The sequence below is a fragment of the Monomorium pharaonis genome, chromosome 9 (assembly GCF_013373865.1).
Source record: "Monomorium pharaonis isolate MP-MQ-018 chromosome 9, ASM1337386v2, whole genome shotgun sequence".
NCBI classification, from domain to species: Eukaryota; Metazoa; Arthropoda; class Insecta; order Hymenoptera; family Formicidae; genus Monomorium; species Monomorium pharaonis.
Window position 1 is genome coordinate 19554211 of NC_050475.1, and position 20180 is coordinate 19574390.

The 20180-nt window shown below is 41.3% G+C and overlaps 3 protein-coding genes across 3 annotated transcripts; 2 read left to right on the top strand and 1 right to left on the bottom strand.

Annotated features, from left to right (window-relative positions):
• Positions 1-878: 878 nt before the first annotated feature.
• On the bottom strand, positions 879-9034 carry LOC105839230 (nuclear pore complex protein DDB_G0274915). Its single transcript, XM_012685399.3, has 5 exons — positions 8057-9034; positions 7334-7905; positions 6719-7249; positions 3952-6570; positions 879-3761 (listed from the first exon to the last, which is right to left on the bottom strand). Exons 1-5 carry the CDS (start codon positions 8923-8925, stop codon positions 3598-3600), a joined length of 4755 nt encoding a protein of 1584 aa, XP_012540853.1. The 5' UTR covers positions 8926-9034; the 3' UTR covers positions 879-3597.
• Positions 9035-9188: 154 nt separating this feature from the next.
• Positions 9189-12879, top strand: LOC105839222 (ATPase family AAA domain-containing protein 3A homolog). Its single transcript, XM_012685385.3, has 4 exons — positions 9189-9949; positions 10786-11260; positions 11335-12358; positions 12525-12879. Exons 1-4 carry the CDS (start codon positions 9736-9738, stop codon positions 12651-12653), a joined length of 1842 nt encoding a protein of 613 aa, XP_012540839.1. The 5' UTR covers positions 9189-9735; the 3' UTR covers positions 12654-12879.
• Positions 12880-13231: 352 nt separating this feature from the next.
• On the top strand, positions 13232-20011 carry LOC105839223 (lysosome membrane protein 2). Its single transcript, XM_012685386.3, has 4 exons — positions 13232-17065; positions 17266-17540; positions 17944-18193; positions 18437-20011. Exons 1-4 carry the CDS (start codon positions 16394-16396, stop codon positions 18776-18778), a joined length of 1539 nt encoding a protein of 512 aa, XP_012540840.1. The 5' UTR covers positions 13232-16393; the 3' UTR covers positions 18779-20011.
• Positions 20012-20180: the final 169 nt, after the last annotated feature.

Genomic DNA, 20180 nt, shown 5'->3' on the forward strand with positions numbered 1-20180 from the left:
CGAGAGAAATTTTCGAATCCAACGACCCTCGCGTTGGTGTTCCCAAAATCTTAATCACATCCAAACTATCAAAAATTTTCTAGATTATTTTATTATTGAGTATCTTTGCAAAATTTAAGCACAATTCTCTTATTGATTTGAGTGTTGCTTAACAGTTCGCTTACTCTGGATTCTTTTTAAAATCGCGTTTTGCAGTGCTCATTAGTAAATTTGATGAGAAAACAGCGAAATTCACCAATTAAATTAAATTTTTCACATGCCCAAATAAAAATCTTACATTAAATATTCATTTAAGAGTTTATCTATTTACTCCATTTCAAAGTTAATTTATCTAAAACTATAGTCAATTATGATCATTTTTGCTACAAGTTAAATTTTTTGTTTTTTTACAATCGATTTTAAACCAAAATTCAAATATTCATGATTCACATTTTTTGCCGTTGATTAAGAAAAACTTAAGAAACTTACAATTTTTTAATTTTAATAATTCTGATCTGTTATGCAGGCAAAACATTTCTTGAAGAACTTGCTTTGTCCAAAGGACAAAGGAAGTTTAACGATTTTTCTTTTGTACGATACTAAGAACCACGAAAAACAACTTATTTTGTCCTTTGCTGAGAAACGTAAATTTATTTAGAAGGAAAAAAAGAGAAAGATTTTTAAAGTTTTAAATCATCTTTTAGATCTGAAAAATAGGAAATAAGTAATACAAAAAGAAAGGAAATGTTCAAATCGAAAATATAGGTATAACGAAAAGGACCACCTTGCTATATCAACACATCGAACGAACGAAAACTCAAATTTGGATACGTATTTACATGAACGATCGATAGCGCCGCAGAAATCGAAGGAACAATAATAATAATTTGGCAAAACGATTTACAGAAAATTCTAAACGCTGGTTTATTATAATGTACATTGCGCGATATAAGAGAGAAAGAGAATGTGTCTCTTATTTTTTTATATACGACGTATAATTATCCGTAATATGTTACAATACCTGCTCAAACTTTCCAAACTTATATCAATAGGTTTATTACATTAATTGTTATATTAATAGGTATCATATTTTCTTATTAACGCGTTAATAAGAATAATAAAACGCATTCAAATGCCCCCCCTCCTTTCTCCCTATCTCTAACTTTATGTACAGTTTTTAAAAAGACACATAAACAGCATCGTTTAATTGGCAACATGTGACATTTTATAATACATAACATTATGAACATTTAAAGGAAGAAGAGTATACAAAAAGTATTTAATCCTGTTTTCACGCACGTGTGTAGCGAGCACGATTAGACTGTTGCTCAATGTTGACCAATGCATATGACTAATATCAACGTTTACGCGTGTAATAGGAAAAAAGCGATGACGACACTTTCATCTGATCTGTATGTGAGAAGTCCAACGAATATAGAGGATACACCTGGAAGGGGGAAACGCGAATAATGTACCCATATCCGTTTGAAGGCAATCAGTCAGGAATAACGGATACAGTTTATATTTTACACGAAATTCTAGAAAATTCTCTTTTCATCGTATAATACGCGACACACACACACACATACACACGCGCGCGCGCGCGTGCTTAGAATTTCGTCGTATACACTGAGAAGAAAATTGATAAAATTGAGCTTCATTAAATTTCTTCAGTTTAAATATTTATACGTTTAACTTAAATACACAAAAGACTTGAACTGAATAAATTTTAGTATTTCATGTATTAAGTTAAACATATAGTTGAACTGCAGGAACTTAGTCACAAGTTAAGTTTTTGTTTTCAGTGCATGATTTTCTCTAGTTTCATATGAGTAACGCAATGAAAATACGAGAGGGGACTTGAACAAATGCGTTTTCATTACTTTTTTTTGCAACTTGTATCTCGCGGAGACACTGTAAATCGTATAACTCGCCTCCAATACGAAATTTTCCAAAGAATACGAAATACATATAATATATTATTCCCAATACTTCTGGGAGATGAATATAACAGATTTGCAACGAAAATAGAGTAACAAATCAACAAATGTACGTCGGCTGCATATTCCAACAAAGAAATAGTGCAGTTTCTGCCTTGTCACTTAAGATATAAACGGACAATACAAATACAATTATGAAGAAAAATGCGCATTTATGATAACATTCCCGATTTAATTATATCTTTTTAAAATCACATCGTCTTACCATACATTAATTACAAATATACAGATAGAGATAAGCTTACACTTTCTTGAATTTCACGTTTTGCATTTAATTGTGCAACAACGTGACATCGCAGGCAACAGTCATTATATTTGAAATTGCATTGAATTTGAAGGGTTGCAATCAAAAAAGAAATGTTCAATATTTTTAACTATTAAAATGTATTATTTATTTCCGTTTTTAAAATGCTTAAACATGTTTTAAAATGTTTAGACTAAAACGTTTAAAACTGAAATGTCTGATAACATTTTAAATCTAAACACCATTTAAAACATTTTTAAGCATTTAAAAAACGAGGACATAAATGAAACACTTTAACATCTTAAATTATAATTAATTTCTATTTTTAATGGGTTTGCAAGAGCTATACCATTTCTCTTCCGAGAAAGACATTTGGACTAAGATAAGAATAGATAATACATTGCCGTGTACACAAGATTCACCTAACTCGACCGTCTGTAATACGTTTGTTATTTTCGACAGAGATATCGAAAAATATGTAACGGAGAAGTCGGACTCGAAAGGACATTTCAGGAAGGACAAAATGTTTTTTCGTCATTGTTTTTGGAATCTCGCTTGCAAGATCGTTGACCTCTTCTCTACATGGACAAAGATAATTTTTAAAATACAGATTAACTAATTTTCTATAATATTTACATAAAACATTAGATAAAATTTGTTTATGTTATACTTTTATGAAATTGTTCTAATCATTACACATAAATGCCAAGAATGTACGTTAAAGGAATTGATTAATTGCTTAAGATATGAATTTAAAAAGCAATTATCGTTTATATATATATATGTATATATATATCTTATTTATTCGATACTTAATATTTTTGACGAGAATCAGAAAAGGATGGAAACATTTCGCTAATTTATTATATTTTTTTACATTATAATCTTTTTTTCTACTTAAACACTTTTAGAATAAAAAAATTTTGTTACCATGTATTTAAAAAAAAAGACTATAATATTTATCTTTTTGAATCAACTTCTTCCTTACTTATTTTTCTATAAAAAATAACAAAGATATGGCAGATAATCAAATTAGATAAAATATCCTATATGTAGGATTATAGGATACATACTATGTACAAAATAGATATACCAACCGCCACCGAATGTACCTTAAAAACATGACCGCCTAGTACTCCACAATACTATCTCTCCGTAATATGCAATCTCTGTCCCATTTGTGATTTTTATTCTTTTACTAAATTATATATTAAATTATATCGAGAGAAATGTGACACACGCATGTCAAATGTATGTCTTTTTGCACACGAGACTCTACATATACAGATATAAAGAAATATAACTGAATAAACACTTCAAATATATATTTCAAATAAAAATGTGCACTCGAATTGATGGAATTTACATTCTCCATCATCTCGGTTTCCGCGTACGAATTGTTCTAGATCGCGGCGCGGTAGATCCACTTCCGATGCTAAACATCCCGGGCGTCGAGGGGTTGAAAGCCGGCGCAGTCGTGGTTCCGAAGTTAAGAGTAGGAGCCGCCGGGGGTGTAGTGAAGTTGAACGCTGTTGTTGCTAAAAATGCAAATGCAATTAGTGGATAATGCAGTCCAGTATCTAAATGAAGTAGAAAATTGCGCGGTCGCGAAAATATTTTGCAAATATTGTTTTCTTTTTTCTATTTAAAATTTAATGCTTTTGTGACATAATTAAAATGCTTAATGATTACAATTGTGTCAATATAAAAGTAATTATTTCCTATTACCTGGTTTGGGAGCTGGAGCTCCAAACTGGAACGGAGTGGACGATGCAGCCGTAGAATTATTGCTTCCAGCGTTAAAGTTGGATCCGAAAGGAAACGCCGTATTCTGTTGTCCTGGGTCTTTCTGAGCGCTTCCAAATACGAACATATTACTTGTATTACCGCTTGCATTACTAGCGTTACTACCAGTACCAAAGGCTGGCACAGATGGATTAGACGTGCCGAAGGTGCTTGTCGTGCTGGTCGTGGGCGTCGCTCCGAATAGAGATTTGTTATCGCCGAACGTATTACCACCGCTCGCTGGTCCAAACGTAAGATTCGGAGGATTTTGCGTACCAAAGGTGCTCGTCGCTGAAGGGATACCAAAGGCAGACTCAGTGGCCGGAGTGGCAGCGCTCGTTCCTCCGAATATGGGAACTGATGGAGCGCTATTATCGGTCGAACCGAATATTCCGCCGCCCGCTGTGCCGCCAAAGGCTGGTGCCGCCTGCACACTCGTCGTCGTACCTGCGCCAGGTGTTCCAAACGCGGGCGCAGGTGTCGTGTTGCTCGTGGTGTCGAAGCCAGGAGTGATCGCGGTGGTGGAAACGTTGCCGCCAGTAATACCAAATGCGGGCGCGCCGGTCGTGCCAGTTTGCGCAGTCGAGCCGAACAACGGTGCTGTCGTGCCACTGCTGAACAAGCTGCTACCTGCCGTTCCACCAAAAGACGTCGAAGCCTTCGCCTGGCCAAAAATCGAAGTGCCGCCACCAAACACCGAAGGCGCCGTGGTGGTTGCGATCGAATTGGCGTTGGAGAATAAGCTAGCGTTATTAGGTGTGCTGTTAGACGACACGACGATAGTCGTCGGGACAAAGAGGGACGGAGGAGCCGTGGTTGTATTAAATATACTAGCAGTTTCCGATGTCGTTCCAGATCCTGATGCAGTTCCGAAAAGTGGCTGACTGTTGCTGACTCCAAACATATTCGTCGTGGTAATTGATGTAGTGGCGAAAATGGATGTAGTAGGTGTGTTAACGAATTGCGGTGCGGTAGTTGTAGGTGTGCCAAACTGCGGCATAGTAGTCGTAGGTGTGCCAAACTGCGGCACACTGGTTGTAGGTGTGCCGAACTGCGGCACAGTAGTCGTAGGTGTGCCGAATTGCGGAACCGCTGTCGTGGGAGCGCCAAATTGCGGAACGGTAGTAGCGGTAGACGCTACTCCAAATGCGGGAATTGCGTTGCTGCTTATCGTATTCAGGCTGATCGCACTGCTAGCGGTTGCAGCTGGTAGAGCTATAGCTGCAGACGTCGGGCTCGCAGTATTGGAAGTGCCAAAAACAAACAGAGGTTTGTTGTTGATGGGTAAAGTAGGCATCGAGGAAGTAGTAGATGTCGTGCCCAGCGAAAATGTAGATGCACTCGGCAATCCGAATGCAGATCCTGTGGTAGTCGTCGCAGCGTTCGTGGTGAATGAGCTTGCAACGGGTGTCGTCAAAGTGTTAGGCGTGAAATTAAAGGATTTAGTCGTGGCTTGCGACAATGGCGTTACTTGAGTGTTCATAGAGTTTCCAAAGGCATTCATCTTCGATTGAACGTTGCTACTCGACTGATTAAATACGAAGTTATTAGATTTCGGAGATTGTGAAACGGTATTACTGCCTCCCAGACTAAATAAAGATGCGATCGTGGATGACGTAGTCGTAACGCTATTCAATGCATTGTTGCTTACAATACTATTATTGTTGAAACCGGCGATACTACTCGCAGTAGTTGTATTAACCGGCAGTAATGTCGTCTCGGGGGACGACAAATTTGGTACAGTAGTTACTTGAACCGGTGTTATGGGAGATAAGGTATGTTTGTTGCTACCAAAAGCAAAGATAGGAGCAGTATGAGTATTTCCGGACGAAATAATGACAGCACTTGTGGTGGTAACGATGTTATCAATCTTGATTCCCTCTTGAGCCGTAATGCTAGGATTAATCGGTGCAAATGTTGAACTCGAACTCGGTGTTTTACCAGGTATCAAAAAATTAGTAGACTTCGATGAGGTTGGCGTAAAAGTAGTGCTATTGTATGAACTGGTGCCAAAGTTTGGCAAAATATTGTTTGATGTCATAACTGGCATCTCCGTGGGTTTGCCAAAATTAAATGTCGGTGCTGCTACTGTACTCGAAGGTGCAACTTTTTCCGAGGATACCGCGGTGCTCGAGATAACAGCGGCCGCGATTGACACGTTTACTTGCTCTGTAGTTCCAGTCGTCTTAGCAATCAAATTCGTTTCTTTATTCGCGAAAATATTCGTTGCTAATGCATTCGGTTGCGCTGGTGACGTAGTTTTCGGTGAACAACTGAAAGTTGTGTTTGATTTTGTTTCGATTTTCGTACTGGATATCGAAGAGAAACCGCTCGGTACGATGGCAGCGGTGGAAAGCGGTGTGGTATTGATGTTTATTGTAGTCGTCGAGGAATTGAGTGTTGCGCAACTGACCGGATGTGCGACCGGATGTGTGACTGGATGTGTGACTGGATGTGTGACTGGATGTGTGACTGGATGTGTGACTGGATGTGTGACTAGTGTTGAAATCACATTAACATCTTCTGCTTGAATCACAACATCTGGATTGATTTTGTTCTCTGCTGAAAATATTAATAAAATATTTAATAAGATAAAAATAACAAAAAATAAAATGTTTTTAATTTCTTTAATTATGTGTTATATTCTTTAATTTTATAAGACTAGTAAATACTGTATGTTATTTTACTCTACTTGATATATATTACTTACCTTTCCCTGATATTGCATCAAACATACTTTGCAGCCTGGCTCTCATACTGGTCTGCCTCATATTTCGTATGTCCTCTTTTTTTATTTCTTCTACATTGTCCGTCGCAAACTTGACTTTCATATTACTTGGCTCCTCCACGAGCAACTTCAACTGTTCGTTCCGTTCGGGTTCAGCTCTCATAAATAGTTTGTCTATCAATTTAACGGATTTTGTTGGTGCCTTGTCAGCTTTCGTATTATAAGCTTCATTGGTACTTTTTGTGTTTTTATGAGTTACAAGCTCTGTTTTATCCGGACTCGGCCTAAATTCCTTATATGGCTTCAATATTCCTTTTACTACAGGAAATTCCTCTGCTTTCTTCGAATTGAGAGTCTCGACATTTTTCGAATATATTTCTCTCAAGTCAGATTGACCATTGTCCGTATCCAAGTTCTGAGACTGTGGAGCAGTGGGAGAATTGCTAGACCGCGCGCTTTCCACAGACTTGAAATGCTTCTCGAAACTAGGTGTCTCGCTGCGCGACATATCGACTGTACAAACATGTTAATGTTGATGAAAATCTGTATACGTCGAATAGTTTGCTAATATACAATTAAACAAATGTTGATACTTACCTGCTTTTCTTTTAATTCCAGTGACATGAGCACTGGAGCTCAAAGAGTTTATAATATCGTAACAGGATCGTGTTTTTGTGCGTTTTGTAGGTCTAACAGATTTATTCTGGGGAGAAAGATCTTCGTCCGATTTAGATTCATCCCTGCTTCGTTTCTGCTTGTTCTCTTCCAGGATCGTCTCCCTCTCCTCATTGAAGTAGTCCGTCCTCTGTTTCTTGGCAATGTCAAAGCTAACATCCTCTGTCGACGCGTGCCGCTTCAACGATATCTCTCGTAGGACTTGAACAACGCTCGAAGGCGATCTGTTTTCTGTGTGGCAAATGTTAGACAGGATCTTCTGCCTTTCAGGTGGAGAGTATTTTGTTACATCTGGTGGTGCTACTCTGACGGTCACAGGCATTCTCATCTTGGTCATCTTTACGCTCAACAGAGGAATTGGATTTGCATGGAAATTAACCTTTGGAAACTGTCCGGTGCCATACTGAGACTGATGAGTTAATTTGTTCTTCGCCTCTGTAGCGTATTTGGTTAATCTTGTTGTGAGACCTGGCGATGATACATCTGTGTATACCCTGCATTTGAGAAATAATGAGAATGAATAGCAATCAATAGAAATATATGCTAGATTTGTTAAAATCCTATAAATATTTGTAGATAACAGTAGTGTAAAATAATACCACAAATAGTAAAGAAGAAACACATGTTAAACACTTGTGTGCTTACTTAGGATCGATATTGTATCTGGTTGATGCTAGTAGTGGTCCAGCAACTGTCTGAACAGTCTTTACGCCAGCTGGTCTAGGGCGCATCTTGGGACTGATGCTCATGCCCCATGGAGAGCCTTCGGGACTAAACTGTGTGAGATTCTCCCCACGGCTCAGGGTATGATTCTGAGAATATATGGGCGAGAGTTTCTTGGTAGGTATCCTATCGCGCGTTTGGTTAACATCGCCGTTTCGGGGGTTCTCTTCCCTGCCGGTAGGTCTCAAGACCGGCGTGGAGGTATGCTTGCCGTAAGCAAGTTGCTGCTGTTGCTGCAAAGTGCAATCGTAATCACCGGCGTGATACAATCTACTGTCTGTCCCGAGCATATCGTTGACGCGCGAACGGAACGCGGGAACGCGCGGGATCGGGCTCAATTGATCGATCAGGCCGAGCTTGGACGACGATGGCGACGATGACGACGACAGCTCCTCGCGCCTGACAGCGGCAGCGGTAGCGGCGTACGAGTCGCTGCTGAGCTGATAATTGCTTGTGCGTCGTCTATCCATCCTGAATGAATAGGGGAAATGCTCGCGATAATAACGACTCGCACTGTGCCAGAGTTTACGCACGTAACCGGTACCGTGGCCGTGGACGGCGCGTGCCACCGTGCCGAGCTCGTGGACCGCCTCCCGCAGGTAGCCAAGAACGTGATGCGCGTGGTGCGGCGACACTAAGCTGTCGTTAGTAAGCAGGGAGTAGCACGCGTACACCACCAGGAGCAGCGTGAACGCCAGCGCCAGGATCGCGCCCCAGGCGTTGTATACCAGTACGCACCCGCACGTCACACTTATCAACACCACGACGCCGCGGTTGCCGAAATCCCACATAGTACTGCCTCAAGCAGATAACCTCCCCATGTTTAAAAAAGAGCACACTCACCGCAGCCGTCGGAACGTTGCCGCGTATGTGCGGTGAGATCATCGATATATATCGATAACGACTCGGCGCCTCGATCGCGGGGACTCGACCAATTGCAGTCGAATGTGAGGAGAATATTCGATTTGAAGATGCTGTTTGCCCATTTTTTTTGTATTTGTGTATTGTTTTCAGAATGCAACGCGATTGCAGGAAACCGGCTCGAAATCGAGGAATTGCGATTTATTTAATTTAGTTTAGTTTAGCGAATTATTTAATTACTAATAATTTCGGTAGTTCCGAAATTATTCCGCTCCCTCCGGGAACGATTAATGACGTCACGAGGCCAATCACAGTCATTCTTCTGAAGAAGGGAATAATTGTGATTGGCCAGTTCTAGAGGAAAAGAACCTGAGACGGGTTAACTCAGCGCCGGTCGAAAACGCCATTAAATTATATCAAGCCGATAAGTCAGCTACTTTTAATATGAAAATCAGATTAGTAAAATTTTTTGTTTTAAATGGTTAATCAAGTGCTGTGGAGCTCGACTACGATCGCCAACATTGAGCGTTCTACAAAAGCTGTTTTACGAACGCATCGATTCGTGCGTATTCCGAAAGTCACTGCGTCTCGAGTCTTGCGCAGGTCCGTCTGCGATACGATTCGCCGCAAGCGCAACGGTGTACACGTGACGAAACGCGCTCCGCCGGGAGACACGCGTGCCGAAGAGCGCGAGAAGTGTAACCTTTCACTCGTGGCACGCCGGTCGATCGCGGGGAAAAATGTCGTGGTTATTCGGCTATCGAAATTCACAGCCGCCGCAGGACTTCACGCAATTCGTGCAATCACCACCACCGGCAGGCGACGACGGCGGAGGTGGCGGAGGTGGCGGCGGTTCACCGCCGAGGAAAGTCGGCGGTACGATGGAGGCGTACAGATTCGACTCCAGCGCGCTGGAGCGGGCTGCTGCGGCCGCCAAGGAACTCGAACGATCCAGTACGACACTTCTTTCACGACAGTTCTCCGCACTTTCCCTCGAAAAGCCCCGTGAAAGGGCGATTACGTAAGCGGACAGTTCTGGAGGTTAGGACACGCGCGCACGAGGAAATGCCTCGCTTACTCGCCCGCGCGATGACGCAACTTTCCGCGAAGAGTACGTCGATCGATCCGGCGAATGGAAATTCCTGCGGAATCCCGAGGACACGGGTTTTCGTTGACGACGTCGTCCGGTCGATGACAATTCGCCACCTTAACTGTCCGCTTATTGAATATCTTTCGTCATTTGAGATTTTTTTGCAAATAAAACTTGCGGGCCTTGTTTAAAATTATGCATGAATCTTATTGCAAAAAATTGATATATAATCTCTAATATTTTATAGAGAAGATATATGAGATATTAATAGTTTTAATACTTGATGTACATCCTTGTTTTTTAGATTTTTACTATTTACCATGGATTTTCTGATGAAAATTTTTATACAAATTACAATATAAATAAGAAAGTCTATGTCATTAATTTTATCATTTTTTATAAGTATATGAAAGTTATTAAGTGGCTGTTAAAATACTTTAATCTTATCATTTTTAGAAAGTAAAATTTGTATTTCAAAAATTATACAAATATACATAAATGTTATAATTAACTAGCTAAATATTACAAAGAAAAGAAATTATTGAATATAAATATTCCAAGATGCACTTTATATGTTAATATTATTTTGAAATTATAAAGTTGAATATTTAACTGCATAATTATATCTTTTTTTGATTGATTAATTAAAATAATTTTTTTTAATCTACAAAACAATGAATGTAGTTTTATTTTAACACAGAACATGCGAAAGAAGCCTTGGATCTGTCTAAGATGCAGGAAAGCACAAAGCAGGTGGAATTGCAGACTGAATTGAAAAAATATGAAGCCAGTATTGAACAACTTAAGGCAGAACAAAAGCGTGTAGAGGGTGAAGAAAGAAGAAAAACTATGCAGGAAGAGACAAAGCAGCATCAAATGAGAGCACAGTACCAAGATCAATTAGCTAGAAAGCGTTATGATGATCAGTTGTACCAACAGCAAAAGATGAACGACGAAAATCTGAGAAGACAAGAGGAATCGGTAGCCAAGCAAGAAGCTATGAGAAAAGCTACGATAGAACATGAGATGGAGCTGAGACATAAGAACGAGATGAGGAAACTGGAAGCAGAAATGAAGGCCAAAGCGAAGATTGACAGAGAAAACCAAGATCTTAATCTGGAACAGATTAGATTAAAAGCCTCGGAAAAGAGGATTACCGTTTTAGAGTCGATAAAGTAAATAATCATTATTTTATTATTTGTGTACGTTTTATTACAATTATAAATTTACTTTTACTTATATTTTCCAGAACAGCTGGCTCAGTATTAGGCTCGGGCGCCAAAGCTCTTTTAGAAGACTGGGATAAGATTCTCGCAGCGGCGGGTGGTCTGTCACTTATGGCCTTGGGAATATACACTGCCAAAGGCTCGACCAGCGTGGCGACGCGCTATATCGAGTCCCGTTTGGGTAAACCGTCGTTGGTGCGCGAGACCTCGAGATTCTCGTTCCTCGACACCATTCAGCATCCCATTCAAGCGGTCAAGAAGCTGAAGCCCAAGCAAACTGATGCGCTAGCCGGCGTGATTCTCGCGCCGAAGCTCGAGGAAAGACTGCGTGACGTCGCGATAGCCACGAAGAACACCAAGCAGAATCGCGGCATGTATAGGAATATATTGATGCATGGTCCACCAGGTACCGGCAAAACTATGTTCGCGAAGAAGCTCGCGGAACACTCGGGCATGGACTACGCGATTGTGACGGGCGGCGACTTGGCGCCGCTAGGTAGAGACGGTGTCACTGCCATTCATAAGGTGTTTGATTGGGCATTGACATCCCGCAAGGGACTGTTACTGTTCATCGACGAGGCGGACGCGTTCCTAAGAAAACGCTCGAGCGAACATATCTCGGAGGATCTCCGGGCGATGTTAAACGCATTCCTGTACAGAACCGGCGAGCAGAGCAACAAGTTCATGCTGGTGCTCGCGTCGAACACGCCAGAGCAATTCGACTGGGCGGTGAACGACCGATTAGATGAGATGGTGGAGTTTCGTCTTCCGGGTCGTGAGGAGCGCGAGCGTATAGTTCGCCTCTATTTCGACAAATTTGTTCTCCAACCGGCGATCGAGGGTAACAAGAGATTGAAGATCGCGCAGTTTGACTACAGTTCGTTGTGCAGCAAGATGGCCGATCTAACGGAAGGAATGTCCGGTCGAGAGTTGGCGAAACTCGGAGTCACCTGGCAAGCCGCGGCCTACGCTTCAGAGGACGGCGTGTTAACGGAAAAAATGGTTATGGACAGGTGTCTCGAGGCTATCAAGCAACACAAACAGAAGGTGCTTTAATATTTTATATTGAAGGCACAAGAACTATCTAAAAAAGTCCTATAAAAAAATCCTATAAAAAAATTTATTTAACATCATAACATTTTTTAGATAATATTATTTAAGTATAATTTTGGAATTTATGACGAATTTACATCGTATCTTTTTCGCATTGCAGGTACAATGGCAGAGCGAACAGGAGAAGCAGGAATCGAAGTCGATATACGCTACGGAAGATGACGCAGTCGTCAGTTCAAAAATTCCGGCGATAGAGCCGGCTCCCGGAAATACGATAGCCCCAGCCTAGATAATTGCACAAGTACAATTGTTGATAATTTTTGATAGTCGGGTTAATGACGAAGCTACCGCTGTGGGTGGAGGAAAGTACAAATGTCGCTCGGAAATTCCAGCGATCTTTGTATGTAACAAAATGCGCGAACAGGTTCGCGGAGCTCGATAAGTCGCAAATGTCACTTGTTACAAATGTACATTTATATAGGATAATTAAATTGTAATTTTACCATGGCGTTTCATCATCCTTCGTAATTCACTTCTTCCCGTCGTGACATCGTGGAAGTACAGCGATGGAGATCGTAAATTATGTGGATAATTTTTTTAAGACTTTGAAGAGACAAAGTTGTGTTAATTAATTAAGCGTTTATTGTAGAAAAAAAAACGATTGTTGAAGTTTCTGCCACCAATGACTGTGTCGTAATGATAACGATCCAGACGATCCACCTTTGAGTTCACCGAAAAACTTGAAATAAATTAATTCTTATCGTAATAACGTCTACAATAATTTAGATTCAAAACTCGAACGAGAGACGTTAACAATATATATTCGTGGCAGTTAAAAATACAATTTTGCCTTTTGGGTATCTTTCCTCAAAGCTATCTTATCTTTTTCTAGGAGAAAAAGATACGAGAGAGAATACAGGAAATGTTGCAAGAGTGCACGGTCGATGTCATTAGATTTTATCTTCGCGTTCCACGTCAAGCAAAAATAAGGCGAAAATTTCGATGAGCTTGTGGAAAGAGCTGCGAGAAATCGCGCAAGTCCTTCTGAAGATTTTTATATCTTCTGAAATAAATTTCTGAAGATCGCGGGGAGATATTTCGACGAGTTTGCAAAAAGAGATTGCGTACTTATCGTTAAAAATCGCGAAGCTATCTGGCCCCTCGTAAATCCTCACTGCGAGCTTATTATCATCGTCGTTTATTATTATCATCGTCGGTCCTGGGCTTATCACCACGACCGGCGGTCATTACAACATCCGATTGATTCTCGACATTCCGACTATCGAATCCGTCGTCGTCCGGCTTTATCGCGATCATCCTTTTTTTTTTTTTTCGCATTTTGTTATACGTGCGAACGTATCGGCGCGCACATTTCGGCGGGCGGGCCAGGCGGGCCTGGCCCAGCCCCGACCGAGATCTCGCCACTTTTTGCGTAATCGCGTCCACGCGACCAGATAAGCGCGGCCCCGCTCATTATCGTACGACGCGCGGCGCGCCGTTAAGAACGACGTAAGAGGGAATTACGCGACGTAGGGAGATGGCACGGGTGAAGAGGCCATTTCACCAGTCATAACACAACAATACTTCATGATGGAAAAGGCGAATAGACGCGTCGGGCAATTAGTACGCGTCATGAAAAAGCACACACGTACATATAAAATTATGCGGCGCTTACCAGCGAAGTAAAACTTAGGAGAGAGGGTGATAAGAAAAGCCTCCGTTTAAGGAGGAGTCAAATCGTATTTTTATAGAGCGATCGGGGGTGGACATCCGCGATTTGAGAAAAAGAATGATACATTTAAAGAAACACTTTATTTCTAAAAATATTCTAAAAACAAACTGAAATAGTATAAATCATATTAAGCTGTTGAAATATTTACAGATCGATAATAAACAATCCATTTTTAGCATTTTTAAATTACATTATATCTATATGTCTTTTATACGAATATATACAGAAATTAAGATGATTTGCACATATCATCCCAATCAGGATTCGAGTTTTCCTTATTGCATGACGACCAAAAATGACTTAGAAAGGAGAAAATATTTTCATTAAAATACGTTTGGCAATCTTTAATGCATGTAACGCTAATTTTTAATCTTCTGCGATTTTCCGTTATTTTATTTATCTCTTATTTACTTGTTAGTCGCACCGTGAAACGTATCTTTTCAATGTTTACAGCTTGCTCGATTACGTTTCCACACTACGTCCGTGGAAACGTAATCGAGCAAGCTGTAAACATTGAAAATATACGTTTCTCAGAAAACATCAATCATCCTAATATGCAAAGTTACGAAATATGTACTACAGTTTATATAATCCTATTATCTATATTATGACAAGCTGTATTTTATAGAGATCTTGCGAGAAAATTGTTATATTCTAACAGTAAAAAGATTCTCGCTGACATCTTACATATCAAGCAAAATTCACTCGACTCGGTGACATCTTCGGAGATGTCATTGAAGTCTTCCGATGTAAATTTGTTTGACATTATTCTTTCACGCGTCTAGCGCATGATTTCTACAAAATGATAGACGAAACAATACTATATTTACATTAAAATTAGATCGATATTTCTCACACTGCTATTACAATGCAAATCACTATATAATTACAGAATTACGTATTGCTATAAAATTGCGCGACTTAGCGAATTATAATATAATTACATAGCTGTCTCTTTTTTTTCCTTATTACATGATCAACCGACACGCAATTGTTATTACTGAAGAATTTATAATCGTCGGGCGCGGAAACTGTTTAACGCAAGGAGGGGAAAAGTGCCTTGTACCGCCTCAACAAAATCTTGAAAAACGAAATGCAAAACAACCGGTCACGAATGAAAGATCGTTGAGATGCTTGTTGTTGTGTCTTCCGGGATTTTTCATTCATTTCACTCCCCTTGTGTACGCGCGATCCCGAGTCTTGAGAGCCACGAGAGAGCCTTTCCCCCCCCCCTCGGTTTTCCTTTCGGGCGAAAAGATATCTGTAATCATGTTTTTACTCGTCTGGCGGCGATAAAACGTGTCGTACGATCCCCCAGCCGGCGCAGCCTCCAATTTTACTTGCGCGCGCGCGCGATAATAAATCGGATGACACGTGTTGTGTCCACACTCGGTAGATGCGGGTGCGATGATAAATCCTCCTCCCCTCTTCTTCTCTTTATCTGTTCTGTTTCTTTCGCGCGCGCAATTGTGCAGATGCTGCTGCGGGTGGAGGATTTAACTACCCGCGATAGCAGGGTCAACGACGACCTTGACAGTGATCTGTCTGATTCTTCTAGTTTTTGAGTCTCTTTGCTCCTTCTCTCGATACGCTCCGCTTAGTCTCTTTCGAAATGTTACTATTTAGGAATTGACCCAAAATAAAATGTCAGACTAGAAGTGACAGTTCCACGATAAGGATAATTTATGATATGATACGAGATACGCCCGAAGAAAAATGCTCTTTCGGAAGTGTCTCGGACAGACGAGATTTTTAGAATATTTGACGAAACAAGCGCGTTAGATATTTCCTCGAATATTTCTTAAATCTCAGGTATTACTTAATGGTATCTGAAGGGAGCGAAGCAATGGAGATAGCGAGAACCTTACTGAGAAAGCTGATCTGAACCCGCCGCATCGAACTGTATATCGGAGAGGTGTTGGCCATCAGAAGTCATCGCCGCGTGGCAGGGTTATCATCGGATTTTAAAAAAGGCGGGGAGGTTTTGTAAGCGACCGGCATGGCTTAACCAGCCAGTTCGTTGAAAACGCTGTACGTCGACGGTGACGCTTGATTTATCAGACTCAGCTTGAATCCGATCGAGATTTCCATTCAAAGTCGGAGCGTCTCGACCGTTTTGTCTTCAACAGAGTGGCCAAGTCAATTTTGACTTTGGTTTTGAGAGAGACTGAATTTGAATCAGACTGATCGTCTTAAATTTAAACGAGCTTTGATCCTTCACGAGGATTCAGATCACAGGTGGTAGTCACCGTCGAGAGCGATTATCGTTTCTTTCATCGATCACCCTGGCGATCAGCATGACGATCTCGGTGACTGACGCCGCCATGGAAAAGGAGGCGATCGGGCGATGGCATCGTTTTCGCATCTGGCTCGCCTGGATCTACTGCGGCATCTTCCTGCTCAGCTCCGCCGCCTTCTACACGACCTGGTGCACGGGCGCGTTCAACGACTACGTGATGTCGCAATTGGTACTGCGCAACGGCAGCCGCACCTTCGACTGGTGGCTGAATCCGCCCTCACCAATGAAGTACAGGATCTACATCTTCAATTACACGAACCTAGACGAGTTCGAGGCGGGCGAAGCGAGCAAGCTGCGCGTACAGGAGGTCGGTCCCTACGTGTACCGTGAGATGCTGTCCCGCACGAACGTCGAGTTGCACGACAACGGCACGGTCACCTACCAGACCAAGACGACATTCGATTGGATAGGCGGGCGAGCCGATAACGATACCATCGTGGTGCCGAACGTACCGTTGATGTTCACCACCGCGTACGTCCGGGACCTGAGCTTCGCGGTGCGATTCGTCACCAATACGGTGCTGTCGACTCTACAGGAGAAATTGTTCATCACCGAGACCGTCGGTGGTTTTCTCTGGGGCTACGACACCCAGCTCTTCCACATGGCCAAGCCGCTGATGATGCTTCAGCGGGGGGACATACCCTTTGAAAAGTTCGGCCTGATGGCTACGGTACGTGATTTAATCGCCGAATAATTTCATACTTGCGGGAAATTTTTTTAACTTCTACTTGAAATATTTATTTTATAAAACATATGTATAATTATTACGAGAGATGATTTTATTGAGATTATTGCTTTCGGATATATTGAATGGGACGACACGGTCTTTCGGTCGCAATTAACGGTGGGAAATGCACATTGTTCTTACAGAAGCAGGGTGTCGATGCGGATCGTATCACGATACATACGGGAACGCGGGACATAAAGAACCTCGGTATGGTCGACCGAGTGAACGGGGTCGACAATCGGCACATTTGGGGTGACGAGCGATGCGACAAAATCGTGGGCACGGACGGCACCAGGTTCCCACCACATTTGATAAAAGAGCCAAGCAGACCCCTTTACGTATATTCTAAAGACCTTTGTAGAAAGATACCTCTTTATTTTCATGAACAAACAACCACCTACGGCATACCTTCCCTAAGGTAACTAAAAGAGTTATATTTTTCGTCGCGATTCCATTTCAAACGTGTCGCTCGCTCTAAGGCGAGATTTTTTTAGATATATTTTTCTAAAATTGCATTGTAATATTTTCATTATATTTTCTTACATTCATTCCTCATAAAAATGTAATACTGGGCAGTGTTAAATTAATAATTGGAGTAATTAATATTTATTTTAAGTATTGCTGTTTTAAGTAGTGCTTCTAATACTTAAAATATTATATTTTTATAAGGGATTTTTTGCATATAATCAAATTCGTCTTACAAAATAATAATTATAATTTATAAAGAAATTCTGGTCACGAGAATTAGTTTCTTGTTGGAAGATACTGAATTGATTGAAAATTATATCTCTGACGTGTAACTTTTTTCTCTTTCGTCACAGGTACAAATTCACCCCAGATGCATACAATTTTTCGAACAATCAAAACGAGTGCTTCTGCTGGAAGGTACACGAGGAAGGCACGAGAGTCTGCCCACCCTCGGGAGTCTTCAACATGTCCGCGTGCACCTTCGGCGCGCCCCTGCTCTCGTCGTTTCCACATTTTTATGGCGCCGACAAGCTCCTGCTGGAACAAGTAGACGGCTTGAATCCTCGACAGGAAGATCACGAAAGTTATTTCGACATACATCCGGTATGTACTAACTAAACCTTAATTATTATTACAATTAAATATTCATTACGCTAGATATAATAACATAAGTTGCATTGAAACTGTTGTGATTGAACTTTTATGATTGGCTTTCAGTTTTGCAAGAATTGATTTTATTATAATTTTTATTTTAAAAAATTATATAGAAAAACATCGTTATCTTCATTTTTTCTATACTTCTATGATTGAGAATGGATAAAAATCAAATTGCATTTCTATCTTTAGCGCATAGGGGTTCCGATGCGCGGCTGGTCGAGGACGCAAGTGAACGTGGAGGTGCGACGGGCGATCGGCGTGCCATTCCTCGGGAATCTAAAGGACGGTATGATTCTTCCGCTTTTCTGGATGGAGATCGGGCTCGACGAGGTTTCGGAAGAAGTATTAGTGGCCCTAAAGGAGGGGTATTTCACAGCGATGAACATAGAGATGGCCTTGCAGTGGGGCAGCCTGCTAATGATGATACTCTCCTTTAGCGCTATGATCGCCTGCCTCTGGAAATATCGCGCGGAGCAGAACGTGGTACTCCAGAGGACAACGTTCATTCACAACAACCTTTACGAGGCCTGAATTCGAAATGAAAATGCTCAAAAAGAAGAAACGAATGCAGGTCGGCGGCCATTGATCCGTCCAGAAAGAGAAAAAAGAATTCCAAGGTAATATGAACGTTTAAGAGATATTATGTCGAATTTTTTTAGACGTTCCGAACATTTTAAACGTCTCTTGGGACGTTTCTCGAGTCGATATTCGGCTTGAGACAAGAAGATACGGTTCTCGTAAATCTGCACGGGAGAATAAATTCGTATCGTCACAAGTGGAGCTCGGTAGCGTCAATAATGATTGTTGTGCAATTAGAATAACGTACGTTACCGACAAATTATATGTTAAGCAGTTCTGTGTACGCGAAGAAAATTTATCACTGTGACGAACATGAAAACGCTCGTCCGTACGAAATATTTCGTTAATATTTGAAAAAAAATGATATCGTGCTTTCGTGGACTTAAAGCACTCTTTCCTCAGATAAAAGATAAGCTTCAAAAAATTAGGAAGCAAAGATCCCTTTCCTTCGTTGTGAAATTAATTAAGATCACGAGAAGTTAGACAATCCAGCGCGGAATCCCATGGGAATGTCGAGGGGCCAATAAATTCCTACGACAAATGGACATGCCGCTGTTGCACCGTGAGAAAGAGATTGTTTAAAACATACGTTCGCAACGCGGCCAAAGCCTGTGATTGAGACTTTACTTAGTACATCGAGAATAACATGCAATTATGCCGACAGCGGTAGCGGCGGCGGTGACGGCTGCGGCATTTGCGCGTTTTGTCGTGCTATTATCTAGCGGGTGCCGACCGCGACACGGTGCATTACCGCGCTGCATAATGAACAACCTGTACTTAATTAAGCGATGACGCGCGCGCGACGACAGTATGTATTACACACGACGATTAATGAGATCGTTGTCGCGACAGCGAGATTCGATGTTAACTTCAAGATAGAATGTAAGATTTATTTCACCCTGGAACTCGCGAGGTTCGCGATCCATCCTTTTCTAACGAGAGCTCCCTAACTCGAAAACCGAGAGAATTGTAAAACCTTGGAGTTGTCGAGAGGACCTTCTCTCCTTCGTAAATCTAAAAGCGGAAAGAAGTGTGACGCAAGTCAGCTCTCAAGTTAAGATCTGCGTGTTTGATAATGTAAAGTAGGTATGTAAAAAATTATATGACGCGCGCTATCGTCATCTCTCATCCTGCTGCACTGGTTGAAAAAAGAAGTTGTATTTTAATACAGCATATTGCGATATATGTAGATCTTTATTCTTTTGGCATTTACAACTATTAATCCCTCTACTTACGCACCTCTCCTTACTTACCTTCGCGCAGGTGTCCCGCGATCTTTCGTCTCGTGCCGCACGGGCCTCCACGGGATTTATCTCCCCCGCGTGTATGACCGATTGTAAATTATACAAATCGT

Excerpts from the sequence above, each read along its gene's own strand:
- LOC105839230 (XM_012685399.3), bottom strand. The coding sequence starts at position 8,925 with ATGTGGGATTTCGGCAACCGCGGCGTCGTGGTGTTGATAAGTGTGACG. Across the intron at positions 7,906-8,056 it reads AGATACAATATCGATCCTAA|GGTATACACAGATGTATCAT; the intron begins GTAAGCACACAA and ends TCTCAAATGCAG. Across the intron at positions 3,762-3,951 it reads AGCTCCAGCTCCCAAACCAG|CAACAACAGCGTTCAACTTC; the intron begins GTAATAGGAAAT and ends TTGCATTTTTAG.
- LOC105839222 (XM_012685385.3), top strand. The coding sequence starts at position 9,736 with ATGTCGTGGTTATTCGGCTATCGAAATTCACAGCCGCCGCAGGACTTC. Across the intron at positions 9,950-10,785 it reads CAAGGAACTCGAACGATCCA|AACATGCGAAAGAAGCCTTG; the intron begins GTACGACACTTC and ends ATTTTAACACAG. Across the intron at positions 11,261-11,334 it reads ACCGTTTTAGAGTCGATAAA|AACAGCTGGCTCAGTATTAG; the intron begins GTAAATAATCAT and ends TATATTTTCCAG.
- LOC105839223 (XM_012685386.3), top strand. The coding sequence starts at position 16,394 with ATGACGATCTCGGTGACTGACGCCGCCATGGAAAAGGAGGCGATCGGG. Across the intron at positions 17,066-17,265 it reads AGTTCGGCCTGATGGCTACG|AAGCAGGGTGTCGATGCGGA; the intron begins GTACGTGATTTA and ends TTGTTCTTACAG. Across the intron at positions 18,194-18,436 it reads GTTATTTCGACATACATCCG|CGCATAGGGGTTCCGATGCG; the intron begins GTATGTACTAAC and ends TTCTATCTTTAG.